General features: G+C 36.9%; 1 protein-coding gene and 1 long non-coding RNA gene across 5 annotated transcripts in view; one reads left to right on the forward strand and one right to left on the reverse strand.

The window, feature by feature from the left end:
• The window catches only part of LOC107672867 (XK-related protein 8-like), a 25,439-nt gene extending 7,069 nt beyond the window's left edge, over positions 1-18,370 (forward strand). Inside the window, exons 1-3 of one of the 4 annotated variants that reach the window (XM_016466243.1) lie at positions 4,966-6,232; positions 8,327-8,520; positions 11,087-11,961. In XM_016466243.1, coding sequence (XP_016321729.1) covers positions 5,925-6,232; positions 8,327-8,520; positions 11,087-11,823 — 1,239 coding nt within the window. In that variant the 5' untranslated portion in view covers positions 4,966-5,924 and the 3' untranslated portion in view covers positions 11,824-11,961. Of the gene's footprint in view, positions 1-2,140; positions 2,237-4,965; positions 6,233-8,326; positions 8,521-11,086; positions 11,962-18,264 lie in introns of those variants that run through there. The other 3 variants (XM_016466244.1, XM_016466246.1, XM_016466245.1) reach the window with 3 other exon arrangements.
• LOC107672869 (uncharacterized) overlaps positions 11,951-22,500 on the reverse strand; it is an 18,716-nt gene continuing 8,166 nt past the window's right edge. Inside the window, exon 3 of the long non-coding RNA XR_001632347.1 lies at positions 11,951-12,032. This is a non-coding gene — a long non-coding RNA (uncharacterized LOC107672869). The remainder of the gene's footprint in view (positions 12,033-22,500) is intronic.

Genomic DNA, 22,500 nt, shown 5'->3' on the forward strand with positions numbered 1-22,500 from the left:
TTTTACCAGGGGACCCCCCCCCCCCTAAAAACCGTGTATTTTATCCCCCGGAATGCAATTTTTATCTGGGGACCCCCCTCAAAACACATTTGGGCTAGTTTTGAGTAGCAATTTGGCAGGTTTTGTTTTGAGAACCTGGCAACCCTGATCATGGCCTCCTAACAATCCCTATATCTGCTGATTGGCTTCATCACTCTGTCTCCTCTCCACCAGTATGCTGGTGTGTGGTGGGCGTTCTGGCGCAATATGGCTGCCGTCGCATCATCCAGGTGGATGCTGCACATTGGTGGTGGTTGAGGAGATTCCCCCTGACGATATAAAGTGGGGAAGTCGTGGCCTAATGGTTAGAGCAGTGGTTCTCAACCCGCGGGCCGCATGCGGCCCGTCACGAATTCAAATGCGGCCCACCGTGCTGAACACAATTTTAAAAAATTACTTTCAGTTTTACAATTCATTTTAGTTTTTACATTAATTTAAAAATGTACGAAATAAATATAAGCTATAGCCTAATGTTTTTATGTAAAATAATTTTGTTTTTCATATATTATTTTCAGACATGAGCAGTACTCACATAGTCTAATTCAGTGTTTCCCAACCGGGGTGCCGCGGCTGTCGATGTGCACTCACAATATCAACAAAACGTTGCGCTTTTATAAAATCAAACATGATGCGCTTTCTGCCGTCCCGTGTTGAACAGGAGCGCTTCACAAAAATGAACCGAAACTCAACGAATACATGCCTCACAGACATGATAAATATAATTAAAATATCTCCTTACTGTTTCCCCCTGACGCATTTATAATTACTTTTGCCGATGCTTTGCGGCACGCTTAAGCCTATTGCGTGCATTTGAACGCAGAACTGTTCAGCTGCGCTGACGGCACGCATGCTGCTGCTGCTGGACACTAAACACCGTCGAGCCGCTCTTGAGTCTCGGTAGCACGGTCTCGTGTTGTTTCCACCAGCGCGGCGATCTTTTTTCATCACTAATTGATGGATGTCTAAAATATAAAAATAAGGACAAGCCTAAAACAGGCCCGAGGCCCGGCCCGCGTCTGAACTATGATGTGAAAATGGTCCCGAATCCCAGCCCGAGGGGCGTAAAAAAGTCGGGGCCCATCGGGCACGGGCTGAAATGCAGGGCTCTAGCTCTGATCTAGCACACAGAAAACGATTTGACTGAAAATTTATCAGAAGAGATGAAAGAAAGATAGTGGTCATCTGCGCAATTCGGAAAAAGAGGCGGCTTTTCTGCATTAGATATGCTTTTTTTTCTCCTTTCTTTTTTTGTTACTCTTTGTACAGCAGTTATTGTTCATTCTAAATTATTTTTTTAATGTAGAATATGTGTTACATAAATACATGAAATGTAGAACATATAAAAAAGTGCTCGTGGCTCGTGTGTGTGTGTGTGTGTGTGCACTTAGGATGGGATAAATGCAGAGCACTAATTCCGAGTATGGGTCACCATACTTGGCCACATGTCACGTCACTTTAGAAATAATGCGCTTTGAGTGCCTAGAAAAGCGCTATATAAATGTAATGAATTATTATTATGAGTATTATTTATGTTTCTGTACTACTATTTTAGTATTATTTTATTTATATACTATTATAGTATTTATTAATATTTTGAATTAACTTTTGTTTTTAAATATTTATTTTTAGCTATATATTTAGTCAGTTTTAGTCATTTTAGTAGTTAAACTTATTTAAAAAAATTAATTTTTTCATATAATATTTATATTTAATTTTATTAAGTTAAGTACACATCATTTCAAATAATCTTTACAGAAAATCGTCATTTTCATGTTTATAATATTTTAATATCTTCATGCCTTATAGTCACATTTTACTGATTAGAGCTGGGTGATAATATGGTGTACATATAATAATATGGTTATTATAATAATATAGTTAATATCGTTGCAATGATATAAGCAATCAAGCGGTTGCGAAATATCACCCTGCGTGAGACTATGTTTGTTCTGTGTATATATCTAACTTCATATAAAGAGCTGGGTGATCAGGTTAATTTCTGTTAACGTTATTGTGCAGTTCATGTTTTCACATAGAGTACCACTGATGTAAATGAAAGTAAAAGAAACTGAAATATGACACTAATGTTTCTGTTCTGCAGATGTGAGTGTTGGCACCTCCACTACATCTATAGCCTGGATGGTGGTGGATTATCATCGGTCACTTCGTTCATTTCTGCCTGACAAGGACAAGCAAGGTTGGTTGTCATCTGTGGTCTACTTCTTCTGGAACCTCTTTCTGATTGGCCCACGTGTGGCTTCGGTTGCTCTCTTTGCCTCTGTGTTGCCCAGCTTCATCGCTGCTCACTTCCTGCTTCTGTGGCCCATCTTTGTGATATGGGCCTGGAGGCAGGGCACCGATTTCATGGACAGCCCAGCCGGGGAACGGCTCTACCGGGCCACCATAGGGCTCATCTGGTACTTCAGTTGGTTTAACGTGGCTGAAGGAGACACCAGAGACAGGAGTCTGATCTACCACATGTTTATAATCACAGACACCAGCATCCTGTTGACCACATGGTGGTTGTACCGAGATGCAGAGATGACCCAGTCGTACGCCTTCAGTCTGATACTCTCCATCCCGCTTTGTTATATCTTGGGCCTGTTGATCAAAGTTCTCTACTATTGCTGTTTTCACCCCAAACTGTGGTGGCCTGCAGATTTGGGAAAAGCTACATATGATGTAACGGATGGAGTGGAGCCGCCTGTGGATGTTCAGGCCGACGGTGCTTCTGTTCACACCATTAACAAGAGAATGGGCCGACATGCTGCTAACTTCTACACAACAAACACCTCGTCTGCAGTTAAAACAAATGAATGTGAAACAACTAATGCATCAGTACTGTAAAAATCAATGGTATTTAGCTTGTTTTACTGTTACAGATGTTATTATATTTGTAAATTCTTATACATAGTGTTGTTACAAATTATGTTTTTGAATAATGTTACTGTTAATATGAAGTCTTTAAAGTTAAAATGAAAATTCTGTCATTAATTACTCATCCTCATGTCGTTTCAAACCCGTAAGACCTTCGTTCATCTTTGGAACACAAATTAAGATATTTTTGATGAAATCTGAGAGCTCTCTGACCCTCCCATAGACAGCAATGATATTACCACGATCAACAAACAGAAACGTAGTAAGGACATCGGTAAAATAGTCCATGTGACATCAGGGGTTCAACCGTAATTTTATGAAGCTACGAGAACACTATTTGTGCGCAAAGAAAACAATAATAACATAATTTATTCAGCAATTCTTCTCCCCGAGTTACCGTCTTCCGCCATTTTGGAGAGTACCCCAGAACATAATCAATGTAATCAGCGTTGTTTACGTTCAGTAGACAGCACGCGCATCTAAAAATGAAAATTGTGCCATCATTAACTCACCCTCATGCTGTATGACTTCCTTTCCCTTGCAGAACAAAAAAGAAGATATTTTGAGAAATGTCTTATTGTTACCAGCTTTCTTTAAAATGTGTTCCACAGAGCAAAGAAATGTATAGAGGCTGAATTTTAACAACATCAAGATTAGTAAAAGGTGACACTAGATTTAAATTTTTGGGTGAACTATCCCTTGATTCAGGACTGATCCCATTAGGATTTATTTTAAATTCTAAATTATATTATCATTCCTTAAAGGGGTCATATGATGCGATTTCAATTTTTCCTTTCTCTTTGGAGTGTTACAAGCTCTTGGTGCATAAAGAAGATCTGTAAAGTTGCAAAGACTAAAGTCTCAAATCCAAAGAGATATTCTTTATAAAAGGTAAGAGTCAGCCACACCTACCTAAAACGCCTCGTTCTAACACGCCCCAACATATCTACGTCACGATGTGGGAAGATTTGCATAACGCCGCCCAAATGTTCACGCAAAGAAAGAAGGCGTAACTTTTATTCTCGCTGTAGTTTTGTTGTTGCTGCCGCCATGTCGTGAAGGCACTGTGTGTTTCGTTGTGAAAGCGAAACTACTTTGTTTGGTCTTCCAAAAGAGGACGATATCTGCTTCGTCATGCCTGGAGCTGATCCGTGCTGGTTGCTGAGGAAATACAACAACTTTGCACTGTGGATCACCGGATTGGCTTTCACCGTGGACGAAGTGGAGTCCAGCCCGGGGTCGTCACGTGTGGTTGCCGCAAGCCCTCCGGACGCTCCTTCGTCGAATCCGCCTCTGCTCACTCTAGCCCTCCGGCCTCTGCTCACTCTCTAGGCCGCCGTGTGTGACGCTGTGTTTCGTTGTGAATGCGAAACAAAATAATGTTATTTTTAGCAACACCATATGACCCCTTTGAGTGTTTCTTAACAAAAGTATGATGGTACTTCGGCTATTTACCCGTTAGAGACATGTTTTCCCAAAAAGATTGGATCCAAATGCACATAAACAGCCTATAATGCTATATTATTAGTCTCGCGTTATGTGAGTATTATACATTGTGAAATTCCTATAATCTGGACTGAACTGAAGGGGACTGTGAGTAAAGTTCATGCTTATGGTCTACACTTCCAATCTAATTTTCACTACATTAAATGACTCTCTGTTGTCAAAACAAATGTTTGAGGTATTTTTAGAAGTTCATGTAGTATTGTAACATTACCCAATAGTGAATGTTCCCTTAGGTAAGTTATGTATTCAGTGTTTGAGGCTCGAGCTTCACTTTGATGTTATTTATACGGAAATGCCTGCCATAACCAGTCTGGAGATATTGGTTAGCTCCTTCAAACATGTGTCTTGTCATGCTATGTGGATGCAAACTAATACATCATGGGTTATGATGTTGCATCACTGTTCTGTTCAGCAATAAGGGCCTTTTTTGACCGGTCTCCACTGAACGTTTTGTTGGTGTATTAAACTCAGCCAGACTATTCAGTGTCCTGTATTGTGCTTTCCTGTTTGTTTGTGCTCTTTGTTGTTTCCAAGTAACTATTGCCATGTGCTGCCTGTTGGGTTACTTGACAGCAGATTTTGTTTACAAGCTTGATGAGAAGCGCAGCTGAGAATGTCTTTTTCCAGCTACTGTAGGCTTAAGCATCTTATGTCTGGCACTTCTGGTATTCCATTAGATCTCTTTTAGTGCATTTAATATGTGCCTGAGGCAAGCATCACTTTACATTAGGTTATGGCCGTTAAATTTAAGCATCGAACTTTGGTGCATAGCTTATTTGTGCCATGGACATAAATGAGACCCCATATTGTTCAGCTTATTGAGGATAGGTTTGATAATACTTCCCTAAAGACTTATTGATGATTTCTACCTGGTGGATGATAATGAGCAATAATAAAGAAGAAATACCATAGCATTAAATTGGAGGAGGGTTTTGAGATCAAGTCGTATAGAGACACAGGAGTGCCTCTTAGGCCAGTAAATAACCACTCAGAACACCCACTTTGCTTCAGGACTCAAGTTTTTACATTTGAGTTTTACTGTGCAAAAGTTATCAGAAACATGTCAGATTTGCATTTGTACATTTTATGCATTTGGTGCGTTTTATGCAAAGTGAAGTACACTGCATTCAAGGTACATTTTAGCAATTCGTTTTCATTTTTGGCTGAATCGTTCCCTACCACTTGGGCTTTCTTTTTTTCAGAATATTGGATTTTAGATTTATAAATTAAACCTAGTGAGCAAATATTTGGCTTTTTCACTGATCTCTATTATAGATCAGTGGGCATTTCCTACTTTGAACCAATGCGTTTAAGTGACATCACTCACTACATTCTGACACCTGACTAATCATTAAAAGAGGTGACTTGGGAGGAGTTATGAGCGAGTCTAAAGTTTACTTTCTGTTTCAGATCTTTTTAACAGTGTGTATGTATATATCCATGGCAAAAGGAGGTTTTTGTCTTTTTATTATCATGCTGTAAGGTTTCTCACACTGGGAATCATGGAGGAGAGCTTCCCGTTTCATTACACTTTATTGGAATACCTGTTTACTTTGGTGGGACTGTTATTGTTCCTGCTGGATATAGCGCTGGACATTTGGACTGTTGTGTCATTTTATCAGGATGGGGCCTATGTGTATATGGCAGTGATGATCTTTCTGCTGCTGGGCTCTTCAGTGTTGTTACAGGTGTTCAGCTGGATCTGGTACTCTGATTCCCTGGAGAAGATTGAGACTAAGGTGGAGACATTTGCAAAGAGGCATTTATTGATCAAACCATTCCACTTCCTGCAGCTCGGAGTCTACCTCAGGTCTGTGACAGATTTGCTTCTCAATTTTCCTTGAATACTCTTGTGAAAAAGAATACACAATAACTAGATACATATGGTTTGTTGATCAAAACTGATGAGTTGATTCACAGTGAAACTGTCAAACTCTTCAAAACTTGTAAACATTCTTTCATTGTGTGAGCCATCACATGCAAAATGATCCATTCAATTATCAAAATCTGTCAGACGTGTGTCTAATATATTCCATAAATATCTGACATGGAATGGTTTTAATATCTGCTAAGTTGGCAAATTGCTTGCCATTAGGGTTGAAAAGGGGCAGAACATTTCCAAAATGTTTGGAAGCTTACCCAGGATTTTTGGAAACTTTTGGAAATATGTAGTACATTTCCGTGGGAAAATAATCCGGAAAATGTCCATCCCTTTGCAACCCTACTTGCCATTGTAATGAAACAGAATCACAGTCTTGCCAATCAGCCAAGTTTGGAAGCATATATATGGAGTTTGTCTAGCACAATCACTACCATTTTTGAACAACGAGGAATGTCACAACCCTAAACAGCAACAGCTATACATATATATTTATACAGTACATTTATCTGTAGAAATAAGTGGTACACTGAAAATTCACAGATGCTTGTTGTGGAAGAGCAATATGAAGAATGTGGGGTGTTGGTGTAGGGGTACAACAATAAAGTGTGTAAAATGAATAGGCAATGGTGAATAGTTTACATATAACACATTTCTACATAAAATGTACTGTATGAATAAAAATGTTCTTTTTGTGTACTACAGTATTGATTTTTCCCAATATATTTTTATCTACTGTTGAAATATGCCATTTAAAATGCTAAGTGATACACAAACAAAAGTGACATTCTTTTATAGTATAGAAAGCAGTCTGTCAACAAAGAAGTAGAAAAAATGTGCATATAACAAATCTGAAATGAAATTGCATATAACACAATTACATTTGGACATGAAATGAAATTTGCATGTAACATTTCTATGATCAAAAAAAAAATCTAGTTTTTATTTTGGTGGCATTGGTCAAGTCACTAACACAATAACTAGGTTTTGAAGCATGAATTAAATATTTTGGATGAGTTAGTACATTTTGCAGACATGCAATCATGTTCTGATGTTACAGCAAACAGTTGTGACAAATACACTTACAGCTTAAAGAATGTTGAGACCGTTTCAAAAAATGTGCCAAAGCAATTGAACCCCCTCCCCCTCCTCCCCACAAAAAACCCTGTAAATGCAGTTAGTTGAACTAGAGCACTTTTTGGCCCACTAAGTCTTTATATGTATTTGAAATATGGCTAACCTTTAAGATTTTAATTATTGTACAATGCAAGTGCACATTCAGTACAATTAAGCACACTTCTATTTCACAAGAGCAATGCTAAATGAGATAAATTTATGAGCACTTGAAGGCATCGTTCACCCAAACTCACTCATGTCTAAACACTTTTGTTCATCTTCAAAGCACAAATGATGATATTTTTAATGAAACCTTTCACCCAAAACTTTGATACGTCAGTATGTTCATAAAGACATTGTAAACATAATCTATATGAATTGAGTTTAATCAATTCTTTCTTAAGAGACACAATCACTGTATATGATGATCAGATTGAATTTAGGCTTTTATTCACATATAAACATTGATCAATATGCGTAGTTATAATCAAATATGGCAATTGGAAGCTCAAATATGCATGCTTGATGTAGGAGAACCAATGAGTTTGCTTCTCTTGTGTCACACAAACATGTTTCATCTTTGTTCTCGTATCCAAAAAAAAAAAAACATTTGTATTTCATGACACTTATAGGTTTGGAATGGCATGAGGGTGAGTAAATGATGGTGGAACTTTTATTTTTTGGTGAACTGTCCCTTCAATATCAACATGAATTCAAAATTAAATAGAGCTATTTTCCTTATCCCTAGTGCGAACAACTAATTTGGGTTATCATTTAAAAACAAACTCAACAGATGTGATTGAGAACTGGTATAGGAACAGGACTCAAACTGTTTCCACGTCTAAATAAACTGTGGCCTCACTGTTGTTTATTGAATTTTTTTGTTGTATTGTCACCTTGTGTTCACAGGTATGCTGGGGTGATAGAGATTTCCACAACACATTTTCTTCGGCACACTAACAGTTTCACAGAGGGTGTAGCTGTGTACCTGAACCATGATCTTCAGATGCTTCGTCTATTTGAGACATTTTCTGAAAGCGCCCCACAACTCACACTCATGATGTCTATAATCCTACAGAGAGGAGAGCTGGAGCTTACTACAGGTCTGTCTCAGATCCAGAGCACCTACTTTTTTTCATATCATAATTCTTATGTGTCTCTAAACCACTTAAAGCGATAATTAACCCATAATGGAAAATTCTGTCATCAATTGACTATCTTTGTGAGTCATTTGGTTTATTCACTCAACCAATTCATTCCAAACATCGAACAATGGCACTACTGTGTTGCTCAGAATCTCTAGTGATGGAGAAATAAAGCTTTTCAGAACTTTGAATTAATTGAAGCTTCACAAAATGATTCACTTTTTCGAAGCAGCAAAACACCACACAAAAATTCAGCTCAAACATACAACTTTTTAACCAGTTTCAAATGTTTTATTGATAGTGCAATCTATTAAATGCAATTAACAAATAATACAATGTTATAATCCTATAATACCATATATTATATCTTTATAATATTATTTTATAGAAAGTTCTGTCATGAAACTCTAGATGGTGCAGGCCAATCTCATATAATTACATCATTATTCACATGGTGCAACCGATTGGTTTCTTTTCGCATCAGCAGCCAATGAGCTCGCTGCTCAACATTCAAATACTTGGATAGTGCTTGCTGTAGCAGTTGCAGCGCAGTTAAAGGGATAGTTCACCCAAAAATGAAAATTTTATGTTTATCTGCTTACCCCCAGGGCATCCAAGATGTAGGTAACTTTGTTTCTTCAGTAGAACACAAACGAAGATTTTTAACTCAAACCGTTGCAGTCTGTCAGGTTTAATTTGTGTATGTTTTTTTTTTTTTACTCTCAAAGCCGTGATTCCCATTCACTTCCATTATAAGACTGACAGACTGCAACGCCACGGCTTGAGTTAAAAATCTTTGTTTGTGTTCTACTAAAGAAACAAAGTCACCTACATCTTGGATGCCCTGGGGGTAAGCAGATAAACATCACATTTTCATTTTTGGGTGAACTATCCCTTTAAGAAACCCTCCACCTCCCCCAGCTCGACCTGTATAGATCTGCTACAGGGTAATTTAATGTATGTTATATATGGGGGTTATTTCATATGTTAAATGTACAGCAGCAGTATTTCCTACATGTCTGTGGATGTATTGGCAGTAGCAAGTCTTGGTTCTTATTCTGCCACAGCAGTGTAGCACATCTATTCCGCCAAGACCAAACACATTAACATTGCCATGTATATTAGAGGTCTGCGCGGGACTGTTTTTTTTTAGTCCCGCTCCCGCAAGGTTCTATTCCACACCCACCCGCTCCCGCTATATATTCACTCTTTGTTCACCCGCTGTCCGCTTAGAATAATTTTCTTCCCGACCGTTCCCGCTAAATTTAGATCTCGTTTCCAGAATCTCACATTTAAATTTCCGCTACTGAAAGAAAGAGAGATAGGCTGACAAATAAAAATGTAGTCTGCACAAAATTGTGTTATTTTATTAGTCTTGTCAAGAGTCTTGAATTTATTGACTTTGACTTGAATTTATATGAATTATCTTAAGACACAAAATTTGTTTAATATTTTATGCAACACAGTAGGAAAAAAGTGTCAGAGAAAATAAAAAATTTTGTACAGAAATTGTATTTCTTATTTTTATTTGTCTTGTCCGGATACAATTCGTTTAACATTGACAACACAATAAGGAAAAAGTGTCGCAGAGAGAAAAAAAATAAAAATGTAGGTTGTACAAAAATAGCCTATTAGCTATTTCGTCTTGTCAAAATACTAAATTCGTTTGACATTTTTCTGTTAACACAGTAGGAAAAGTGTCGCAGAGAAAAATAAATAAATACGACATCTTTCATTTAAAATTATAAGCAAAATATAAACAAAACCGAGCTGTCTGAGGGCCGTATATTTACCACCGGTACAGCCTGCTCTGAGCATCGTTATGCTCATGCTGCGCACAGACCACGCAAATAAAATGCGTGACGTTTAAAGCATGCATGCAGCGCGTGCATAACAGTCCTGAGAGCAGGCTGTACCGGTGGTCAATAAGAATAAAGTGCAGATATGCTGTTCTAAATGGACGTCGGGAACGGGATGTTGTTAGACCGCCCACTCCCGTTCAAATTACACCAGAGCTACCGACCGCTACCGCGTTTTATTCGGGCAAAAAATCCGGTCGGGTCCCGCGGTTCCCACGGGAGAGCCGCAGGAATGCAGACCTCTAATGTATATTACCATGATAAACTCTCCAAGAGTTGTCATGAAAGAAATTAATTTGTTTTGTTTGTTTTATAGAGAGCTTGGTTAATCAGAACAATAAGACTAGTAATAGCTCTGAAAAATGGCTACAATTAAAACTGATCTGAGATCAGGTGAAATATAAACACTCGTTCAGAAACATTTCAAAACTCATTTACTGCTTCATTTGGCAGTTTGCCAAAATACGTACAGACATGATTTTGGCAGATTCACACTCCGAATCACTGGTTCAAAACAAATGATTCATTTCAATTGAATCAAAGGTTTCAAAGCTTCACAAAGCAGAGTTTCGAAAACACCCATCGCTAGCTGTGATTATTCTGAAGGACAGCACTATTGCAACATGTGATATTGTTTTATAACATGCAATGGTTTTTTGTTTCAGGTTTAAAAATCCTCACATCAGCTGCTGCAATTGCCAGTAGCGTTGCTATGTACCATCGTTGCATGCGTGCCTTTCTTCCTGAAAAACACAAGATGAGCCTGATCTCCACTGGTGTCTACTTCCTGTGGAACTTGTTGGTGATTATTCCCCGTGTAACTGCTCTGGCACTCTTCTGCAGTGTATTGCCATGCTACATCATAACTCACTTCCTGTCCTTGTGGATGCTGCTGGTTTTAGTCGCCTGGAGCCAGAAAACAGATTACATGGAACATCGTGGTTGGGAATGGCTCTACAGAGCTGCTGTTGGACTCATCTGGTACTTCTGCTGGTTTAACATATCAACAGGAAACATCAAATCAAAGACGATTCTCTATTATAGTTTCATGGCTTTGGACACAGTGATGCTGCTGGGCTTCTGGTGCTGGAAGGTGTTTGAGTATGCAGGCTGCTGGAGCTCCTTAAATCCTTATAAAGTGATCCCGACACTACTAGGCTTGTATGTCATTGGAATACTAGTGAAAACTATATATTACAGATGGTTTCATCCCAACGGCGATAGAGAGAAAATCACTGAACCCACTGAAGAAGGGCAGTTAAGACTAGCGGCAGCATGTTATGACATGGAGATAGACTTGAAGCAAAGGGCTTCACTTCACGCTGCAGCTGCAGCTCCTGCTCAACCTTTCACTGGAGTTCCCAATAGACATAGGAAAATGGCTGCTAATTTCTACTCTTAGTTCTTGGATCTACTTTAAAAAGACTCTTCCCCTATCCCCACTAATTTCATCATAATTTATTAAAATTCATGTTTTATTTATAAAATGTATTTATAATCTATTTTTCTACACCGAATAACTCCTTTTTGTACAAAATTGTTTTGTTAAAACTGCATCTTAAATTATGTGAACATAATATATTTTATCTTTCTGAAAAAATAAAACATTTTCTCATCTCTTTAAACAGTGATCTAGTTTCTGTTGTGTAAATAGAATGAATAATATATGTTTTCTTTTGTTTGACCCATTCCTGTTAGTAACATGCTTTTAGTTTTTTAAATATTTAAGAGAGCAAGATGGGTAAATGAACTGTTTCGGACTATTGGCGTGCAAAGGGCACTGTAAAAAAAAAATAATAATAAAAATAATAAGCACAACAGAGGTTAAATGAAGAGCTAAGGTGCCGTCTTTAATTACTCCGTAAAGACCAGGGATCTCCAACCCTGCTCCTGTACCTTCCTGCAGACTTCAGTTCCAACCCTGCTTCAACACACCTGTCTGTAATTAAGTAGCCCTGACCACATTGATTAGCTGGTTCAGGTGAGTTTGATTAGGGTTAGAGCTGAACTCTGCAGTATGGTAGCTCTCCAGGAGCAGTGCTGGAGAACCCTGTTAAAGACATTTGTTGATACAGCATATTGTTACAAAACTCGAAATGGGTGACGCCCCAAAAAGGAACATAGGAAAATAATTTTTCTATTCGGTATGCCGTTCCGAAATCTCATGATTTGGCCAAACCGGTTAGAAGTTATAAGCAGAAATGTCAATTTAAAAAATACATATTTTGACCAGTAAGTGGCGCTGTGCTGAAACTACTCAGGTCATGTTTGTTATAAAACATACCAAGTTTGGTCAGAATCCGCTAAAGCTTTCCAGAGATAAAGCCTCATGTCCGTTTTTGCTCAAACTTACTCAACTTTAATGCATTTTTACAAAAATGGTTTGGTATATCAAAATGTTTTTGAGAATGCTCTGAAGATGATCTGAGCCAATTTTAGTGAAAATTGGACAAACAGTCGGGGATGAGTGTGAAAAAAAAAAAAATTCTTCAGAAAACTCAGAATTACATTAAAAATCCTGACCTGTAGAAATTCAATTTTTGGTATGCATTTGTTTCTGTATGAGCCAAGGAATCAGAGGGAGAAAAAAATAATTTTGCTTTTAGACCTTACGGTTCAAAAGTTATTAGCAGAAACATGAGTGCAAATTTGGCCTGTTGGTAGAACTAGTAGGGTGGCCATATGTGCCATTTATACGGGACACATCCTCGCCAGGATTTGTATATTGCCTAAAACATCCGAAGTAGTTTGACCAATAACATGCAGGTATTGAACATAATCGACCAATCGTGGCATGTGAGAAGGTGAGATCTACAGAGAACGATCAAAGCAATGCAAATACTTGCACGTGTTTGTTCGTTCGTTCGACTTGAAGCGGCACTGCACAGACGATCATTGTACGACACCAAAGTACCGCAAGAGCGAATCGAAAGCATAAGGAGCCATCTGCTCTGCTCTCTATAGCTCTTGTGAATGTCATACTACAATCGACCTGCACAGTGCAAACAGCCAAAACCTGGATATTTTAGGCAATATAGAAATCCTGGAAAGGACGTGTCCCGTAAAAATGGCCGTATGGTCACCCTAAGCACTAGAGAGTTAGAAATACCAAAATTTGCTGTGATTAATGATGAGACTGTCCTCTATCTGTGCACTAAAAAATGTCATAGCTTTCCTGCAAGCGGTTGTACAAGATTCATAAAATTCATAAAAATACGCTAAAGCTTTTGTAAAATACAGCATTTTACTACAAAATTTGAAATGGTCCATGCTCAAGGTGGCTGACATAGTGAAATTGGGTGTCGTTTGATTCGGTATGCCACTCCAAATCTAACAAGATTAATCTTATGATATTTGGTCGAACTGTTTAGAAGTTACAAACAAAAAATTTCAATTTTGACCAGTAGGTGGTGCTGTGCCAAAACTACTCATGTGCCCTCAGGTCATGCTTGGTATAACGAGTACAAAGTTTGGTCACAATCCACTAAAACATTGCAAAGATATAGTCTCATGTCCATTTTTAAATGAATTTTGTCAGATTCATTAACGAGCTTTATGAGATCAGTTTGGTCTATCAGAAATTACCCGTAGAAATGTATGTTTTGGTATGTATTCGTCTCTGCATGAGCAAAGGAATCAGAGGATTTTGCTTCCAGAACTTACAGTTAAAAAGTTATTAGCAGAAATGTGAGCGCAAATTTGGCCTGTTGGTGGCACAAGAGAGTTTGAGATAGAGACTCCACATTTGCTATGATTAATCTTGAGACTGTCTTCTATTTGTGTGCCAAAATTCATAACTTTCCTGCAAGTGGTTCTATGGGATGCCATGCCATAGACTTTCAGAGCGGAAGAAGAAGAAAACTAAAAGAGACAATAGGTTCCTTTGCCCCTAATAACAATAATGCTCTGATTTTGTCACACTAACAGATCATTTAATTTAAAAGGGTCATATGATGCGATTTCAATTTTTCCTTTCTCTTTGGAGTGTTACAAGCTCTTGGTGCGTAAAGAAGATCTGTGTGACATAGAAAAACTGATTAGACGGATAGTCCACTCAACAATGATTATTTACTCAACGAAAAGTTATTTTGAAGAATATTGGTAACCAAACAGTTTCGGTTCCCATTACTGGAAGTCAGAATATTTTGCAGAAGGAAGAAATTCACTTAAATGGACCTTTTAATATCTCAATTTGTTCAAGTGTAACATGTCAAATAATCATGTTAAATGACTTTCCGTTTTTTTTTTTTAGGTAGTAGTTCAGTACTTTGTCGAGTGTATGTGTGTGTTTGGCAGGGACGTGCACAGACATTTTGAGGGGCAGGGGCTCAAGTAGAAAAAAAGTTGAGGGGCAGGGGCTCAAGTGGAAAAAAGGGCACTTCTCATATTTACATTTTTTTCTAAACAAAATGTTAAATATATTAGAATATTACATCTCAATATTTTCTGGGATTTTATCGATAACGATAATTAGACTATATTTTGCTGAGTGTGTTATTGTGCTGATATCTTAAGGACTACCGTGGACAGCTGACTCCTACAGTTTTTGATATTCTGTGTGGTGATCAGTTCACAGCAGTGATAGAAATTAATCTTTTCAAATAAGTTTAAATTGATTTTTTTTGTACCTTTTATGGGCATTTTTACCTTCATAAAGCCATTTCTAAAGTGTGCATCATCTTTTCAGTCAAATTCTTAAATTGAATCAGTCAATTTGAATAATAAGTAATTTGGGCTGTTACCAAGCAAATGAAATCAGTATTGACTAAATTAATCTTTGCAATGCAGAAAAAACACAGAAGCTGCATTAGAAGGGGCATTTAGATGCATTTACACACTGTTTAATGCAGGACATGAATGCATTTAACCTGCAGTTACAAATGCATTAATACTGTTTTGATATTTTAAACATAAAATGTTGAATATTGATATATTTTTTTTAAATGAAAAGATACTTTAAATGTGAAATTAAAACCGCCAGTAGGTGGCAGCAAGCCACTGTAAATAAGCGAGTCATTGCAACTGAACCGAATCATTTAAACGGTTGATTCATTCAGGAACAAAACAGCGTCATGTTGCTCAGAGACACAAATTAGAATTATATTTGTTGGCGAAATAGAGCAAAAACAGTCAATATTGTGTCTAAAACGTAAGTGTCTTAATATTAAATTCTTGTTTTTTGAACTGCTGTATAAAATCAATATCTCATTTGTAATCATGCTGCTTTTTGGTGGTAAAAACATCATTCTTCGCGTGATACTGATTAACTATATGAAATGATATAAATATATACATTTCTACCCCCATATCTTGAATTTTGTGATCATTCTAAATGCGTTTTAATAAACTGAATCATGCAGTGAAAGAACGCGCACTGGTCTAAACTACTAGACTTCCTATTGCCTTAGCTAAACTTTAGCTAACTTACATGGTAGCTCTCATGAGTCATGGATGTTAGCAAGACAAATTAACTATAATTGACTTTTGTCTTTTGGGTAATTAGCTGTAAATTCGAGGCACAGGTAGCTTAGTCTGTTGTTCATCACCACTCACCTCCACAGCAAGACAAACACAACTGGAAAGGGAGGGAGACCAGGTCGGACTTCACTTCTGTGGCTCTCTGCCTGTCTGTGACTGTGATGTGCATGTGCCGATCAATGTGTGCTACACTGCTGTGCTGCGCGGAGACGCGGAGCATTTCTCAACATTTCCTGACCCCACCTGATATTTTGATTTTTTATTTGTTTGACAGGGAAAGCTGTGCGCAAACAGAAACACGCACGCACACATATATACATATATTCATTTATTAAAAAAAAAAACATTCCCCAGAAAAAAGGGCACTTTCTCTCGAGGAAGAAAAAGGGCAGGTGCTCAAGCCCCCTTTGATGTGTATGTGTGCACGTGCCTGGTGTTTGGATTTAGATGTACTTGATGCTGTATGTTCAAAGTTTTGTAATGTGTTTTGGATTTAATGCAAGTACCCCTGTTGAAAATAAATAAAATAAAACGGCCTAAACTTGTTGAGTGTGGTTGAATCTTGTACTTCAGCTGGTTTAATGTGGCAGTCTGATGTTCCACACATTTATGATCACAATATTTGTATTTTACAAAATTATCTTTAAAATACAATATCCTTAAAAAGGGATGTTTCTTTTTTCATTTTCTGTTTCATATTAAATGGGATCAAGCAAGAGTCATTTAAGAATCTATTGGATAAAAATAAATTGAAAACCTTCCTACAATATTTGATTCATAAAAGGTTGGTTTACCCAAAAATGAATATTCTGTTATTTACTCGCATGTCTTTTCAGACCTGTATTACTGCTTTTCTTCTGTGAAACAATGTCTCAGAAAACCAGCTTCCTTCAAAATATCTTTTGTGTTTCACAGAGGAAAGAAAGTCACACAGGTTTGGAACAACATGACGGTGAAGAAATATTGATGACGCATGTTTCATTTCTGGATGAATTAACACTTTGAAGGATTTGGGTTTGATTCCATGAGGATTGATTTTCTAAATGGTTAATATGTTGGTAGTTGTCATAGACTACACTGAAACTCATTTATTTCTCATCTGTAAATTCTCAGACATTTTTTCCCCCAAAAAGATTGGATCTAATTGTATGTAAATCAGCTTATAAAGTGTAAAGTGTATTTTTATATGAGTATTGTATCTTATGAAATTCCAAAAATGGATTAAACTGAATGGCATTGTGAATACATTTCTTATGCTCACTTCCTGTCTATTTTTCACTTAAATTTCTCATTTATTGTCAGAACATATGTTTGAGGTATTTTTATTACCCAATAGTGAATGTTTCCTACTGTAAGTTCCTGTACGTAGTTTTGGTGGCTCTAGTTTCTTTTTGATAGCATGTGCATTGAAATGTCTGGCGTCACGAGTACGGCGCGTTATATATTGGTTAGCTCTTTAAAATGTGTCTTGTCATGCTGAGTGAATGCAAGCTAATACATCATGGGTTATGATATTACATCAGTTCTGTTCAGGGATTTTTCTGACAGATCTCCACTCAATGTTTTGTCTATGTATTAAAAAAATTCAGCCATTCTCAATGTCTTTTAACTAGTAACTATTGCCATGTACTGCCTGTTACTTGACTGCTGATTTTGTTCGGCAAGTCTGATAGGAAGCACAGAATGTCTTTTTCCAGCGACTATATGGCTGGCACTTCAGTTATTTCTTTGGCTCTCTGTTAAATAACTGATCATTTAGTACAGAGAATATGTGCTTTTTTATTTACATATTTCATGAGGCAAGCCTATTACTATTGTTCATACATTAACTTATGGATTTTAACAAGTTTATTCATATAAATATATATGAATAATCAAAGAGATATCCCAGCAACACAGAGAATCACTGCTCAGTACTGGACTTCAGATTAAACTTAGTGAGCGAATATTTGACACTTCCCACTTTAAACCAATGTGTGTGAGTTTGGTCACATGTGACATCACTTACTACAGTCTGACACATGACAAATCATTCAAAGAAGTCACAAGGGAGGAGTTTATGAGTGGACATAAAGTTTATTTTCTGTTTCAGATCTTTTAGACAGCATATATATATAACTCTCCAGAAAAACATTATAGTCATGCTGTAAGGTTTCTCACACTGGACTGAATCATGGTGGAGACTCAGAAGCGCTTTCCTTTTGGTTTTTTATTGAAGTACCTGTTTACTTTGGTGGGACTGTTATTGTTCCTGCTGGATATAGCGCTGGACATTTGGACTGTTGTGTCATTTTATCAGGATGGGGCCTATGTGTATATGGCAGTGATGATCTTTCTGCTGCTGGGCTCTTCAGTGTTGTTACAGGTGTTCAGCTGGCTCTGGTACTCTGATTCCCTGGAGAAGATTGAGACTAAGGTGGAGACATTTGCAAAGAGGCATTTATTGATCAAACCATTCCACTTCCTGCAGCTCGGAGTCCATCTCAGGTCTGTGACAGATTTGCTTCTCAATTTTCAGTACACTTTAGTGTACTTTTAAAAAGAGTCCTTCTTACTGAAATAAGATGCTTCATCGATTACACACTCTCATGTATTCTCAAACCCATAAGACTTCAAAATGACATTAGTCTTCAAAATGATGCAGATGATCATTTTTAATGATACATTAGTGATTTTGTTACTCTATTATTCACTCAAAACTTCAAAATGTTCATAAAGACATTATGTATCTGAATCGAGATGTTTAATTAAAGTCTTCTAAAGAGACAAAATAAGCAGATTTAATTTAGTAATTTATTCAAATATAAACATTGACCAACACATACATAGAGCTCATCAAATATGGTGAAAGGTCTAATGTGCGGGAACCAATGAGTTTTGTTCTGTCGTGTCACACAAAAACACGTTTTATCGAAACACTTATTCACTATTAACTACGAATTTTCCCTCAATAAATTCCTAATTTGCTGCTTATTAATAGTTGGTAAGGTAGTTGTTAAGTTTAGGTATTGGGTAGGATTAGGGATGTAGAATAAGGCATTAATATGTGCTTAATTACTACTAATAAATGGCTAATATTCTAGTAATATGCATGCTAATAAGCAACTAGTTAAGAGACCCTAAAATAAAGTGTTACCGTTTTATCTTCCACAAGAACCAATGCTGACAGATCCCTTCAATATTAATTTTGAATCAAAATCAAATAGAGCTATTTTCTTCATTCTTAATGTGAACATTTGAATTGGGTTATCATTTAAAAACAAGCTCTCAATAAATGTGAATGAGAATTGGTATGGAAAGTATGGAGTCAATTTTACTTCATAATGTAGAACAAAATCCAAACTGTGGCCTCACTGTTGGCTGTTGTAAAGTTTTGCTGTGTTAAGTGTTGGTGAAGTAAATGCAAGAATGTGTTCACAGGTATGCTGGGGTGATAGAGACTTCCACAATGGATTTTCTTCATCGCATTAACAATTTCAGAAATGATGTGCAGCATGATATCAGAGAGGATGTGGATGTGAAGCTGAAACATGATTTTCTGATGCTTCGTCTATTTGAGGCGTTTTCTGAAAACACCCCACAACTCACACTCATTTTGTCTAGAATCCTACTGAGAGGAGAGCTGGAGCTTATTACAGGTCTGTCTCAAATCCAGAACACTTTCTTACTTCTAGGTCATAATTCTCATGCATCTCTGAACCACTTAAAGCGATAATTCATCGTTTTCAGTCATGTGACTGGTTACAAATTAGAATCCGTAGAACTTTAATACAGACCAGTCAAGTTTCCATTTGTTTCAAGCGACAAATCATCTCTCAAAAGAAGAAAAAACAAAGATATGTGAACAAACTGCAAGTTTTGGGCACTTGAAATCCATATACAGAACATCAATGCAGTATTTCAATCACTAAAAACAGCAGGTTGCTTAACGTATTAAGAACGTATGTGCCTCCCATTTTGTGTACTTATGCACTATTCTATGCCATTTTTAGTATAATTGGTGAGATTGTGTATGATTATTGAGATTTAGTATGATTAGTGTGTTCACATTGAAAATTCCAAAAAGAAAAAGTGGTGATATGGTAACAAGTATTTATGAATCATTGGTTTATTCACTTAACCAATTCATTCCAAATATTGATTCATTCAGCAACACCACTACTATGTTTTGCTCAGAGCCTCAGCATCACCATGGCTGTGAATATATATTTCACTCACATATTCATGTGATATTATTTAATTACATGCAATGTTTTTTTGTTTCAGGTTTAAAAATCCTCACAGCAGCTTCTGCAATTGCCATTAATGTTGCCTTGTACCACCGGGGCATGCATGTCTATGGTTCTAAAGGACGCAAGATGAGCCTGATCTCCACTGGCGTCTACTTCCTGTGGAACTTGTTGGTGATTATTCCCCGTGTAACTGCTCTGGCGCTCTTCTGCAGTGTATTGCCATGCTACATCATAACTCACTTCCTGTCCTTGTGGATGCTGCTGGTTTTAGTCGCCTGGAGCCAGAAAACAGATCACATGAAAAGTCCTGGTTGGGAATGGCTCTTCAGAGCTGCTGTTGGACTCATCTGGTACTTCAGCTGGTTTAACGTATCAAAAAAAGGAAACATAAAAGTAAAGATGGTTCTGTATTATAGTTTCATGGCTTTGGACACAGTGATGCTGCTGGGCTTCTGGTGCTGGAAGGTGTTTGAGTATGCAGGCTGCTGGAGCTCCTTAAATCCTTATAAAGTGATCCCGACACTACTAGGCTTGTACGTCATTGGAATACTAGTGAAAATTATATACTACAGATGGTGTCATCCCAAAATGGCTGAACCCAGTGAAGGGCCGTTTAGACAAGCTGCAACATATGATGCAGACTCGACAGATTCGACAGACTTTTCCCTGGAAGATGCAGCTGCAGCTCCTGTGCAGCCTCTCACTGGAGTCCTCAAGAGGAGCAGGACCATGGCTGCTAATTTCTACTTCTAGTATTCTAGTTTGTATTATAATGTATTTAAATTCACAGTAAACCACAGTGCAGAACCATAGAACTTACCGTAAAACAGTATATTTTATTAACTGACATGATGTTAATGTATTTTTATGTATGTTAATGTATAATGTATTTTTGATCTGGAAGACTACTGCAGCAATATACAACACAGCAATGCTATTATCAGAAATGTTAACAACAAGGTTATTACATTTAAATTATTTAATATTATTAAATATAAAAAATTATTTACCTCAAACTTTTTGTGATGACATGTTTTCATACTACTTTCGCACAAATTTCAAAAACATGGTATTGTCATGATAAAATGTCCAGAACCAAGAGATCTCATAGTCATGATGACATTTTCACTGATTTCCTAATGCCTGTGTTGCTCTGTGTATGTCACACTAATAGATTGTTTAATTTAGGCAGTGTGACATATTAAATGTTCATTAAAAGGATAGTTCACTCAAAAATGGAAATTGTGTCATTATTTACTCACCTTTACTCACCTTCAAAGAATGTTGGTAACCAAACATTAAGTTTCCGTTTTGGTTCCTTTAATTATATGGACAAAAATACAGTTGAAATCAAATCGGAAACTGTTTAATTACCAGCTTTTATGTTCTACAGAAGAAAGAAATTCATACAGGTTTGGAATAACATGAGGGTGATTAAATGATGAAACACTTTCATAATTTTTGGGTGGACTTGAATGAACCTTTAATATCTTACTGTGTTTATGTATAACATATCAAATGATTGCATTTTAAATTACATTCAGTTGTCTTAGGTAGTAGTTTAGCAGTTGGTGGTGTGTGTATGTGGATTTGTATGTACTTGGTGCTGTGTGTTCATTGTTTTGTAGTGTGTTTCGGATTTAATAATAATAATTTTTTTTAAACAGCTGAAAAAAGTCTAAGCTTGTTGAGCCTATAATAATAGCTTATCTGGTACTTCAGCTGGTTTGAATTACCAAAAATCCTCATCTGCAATTAAAACAAATGAATGTGAAGCAACTAATGCAACATTACTGTAAAAATCAATGTTTTGTTTTTATTATATCAGCAAATTATTGTATTATTACTAGGGCTGTCAGTCGATTACATTTTTTAATCTAATTAATTACAGGGTGCTGCGATTAATTAATCTAGTTAATCAGAAGCTAAAATTGGCTGTGAAAATACCCCCAAAAGATCATTTAAACCTATTATTGTGTTCAATGTTTAGGCTATAATGGCCTAACATAAAGTATGGGACATAAAAGAAGATAATTCGAGAAACATCTCAGTATTTTTTGTTCATGCAGTGAAAGTCACTAGTGACCAAAACAGCTTAGCTACCAACAGTATTCAAAATACCTTCTTTTATGTTGTGCAAAAGAAAGTAAGTAATTCAGGTTTGAAACAACATCATGAGGGTGAGTAAATGATTGAATTTTTTTAAAGGGGTCATATGATGTTGCTAAAAAGAACATTATTTTGTGTATTTGGTGTAATGAAATGTGTTTATGCGGTTTAAGGTTAAAAAAACACATTATTTTCCACATACTGTACATTATTGTTTCTCCTCTATGCCCCGCCTTTCTGAAACGCGTCGATTTTTACAA

The sequence above is a fragment of the Sinocyclocheilus anshuiensis genome, unplaced genomic scaffold, assembly GCF_001515605.1.
Source record: "Sinocyclocheilus anshuiensis isolate Anshui unplaced genomic scaffold, SAMN03320099.WGS_v1.1 scaffold132, whole genome shotgun sequence".
Lineage (NCBI taxonomy): Eukaryota > Metazoa > Chordata > Actinopteri > Cypriniformes > Cyprinidae > Sinocyclocheilus > Sinocyclocheilus anshuiensis.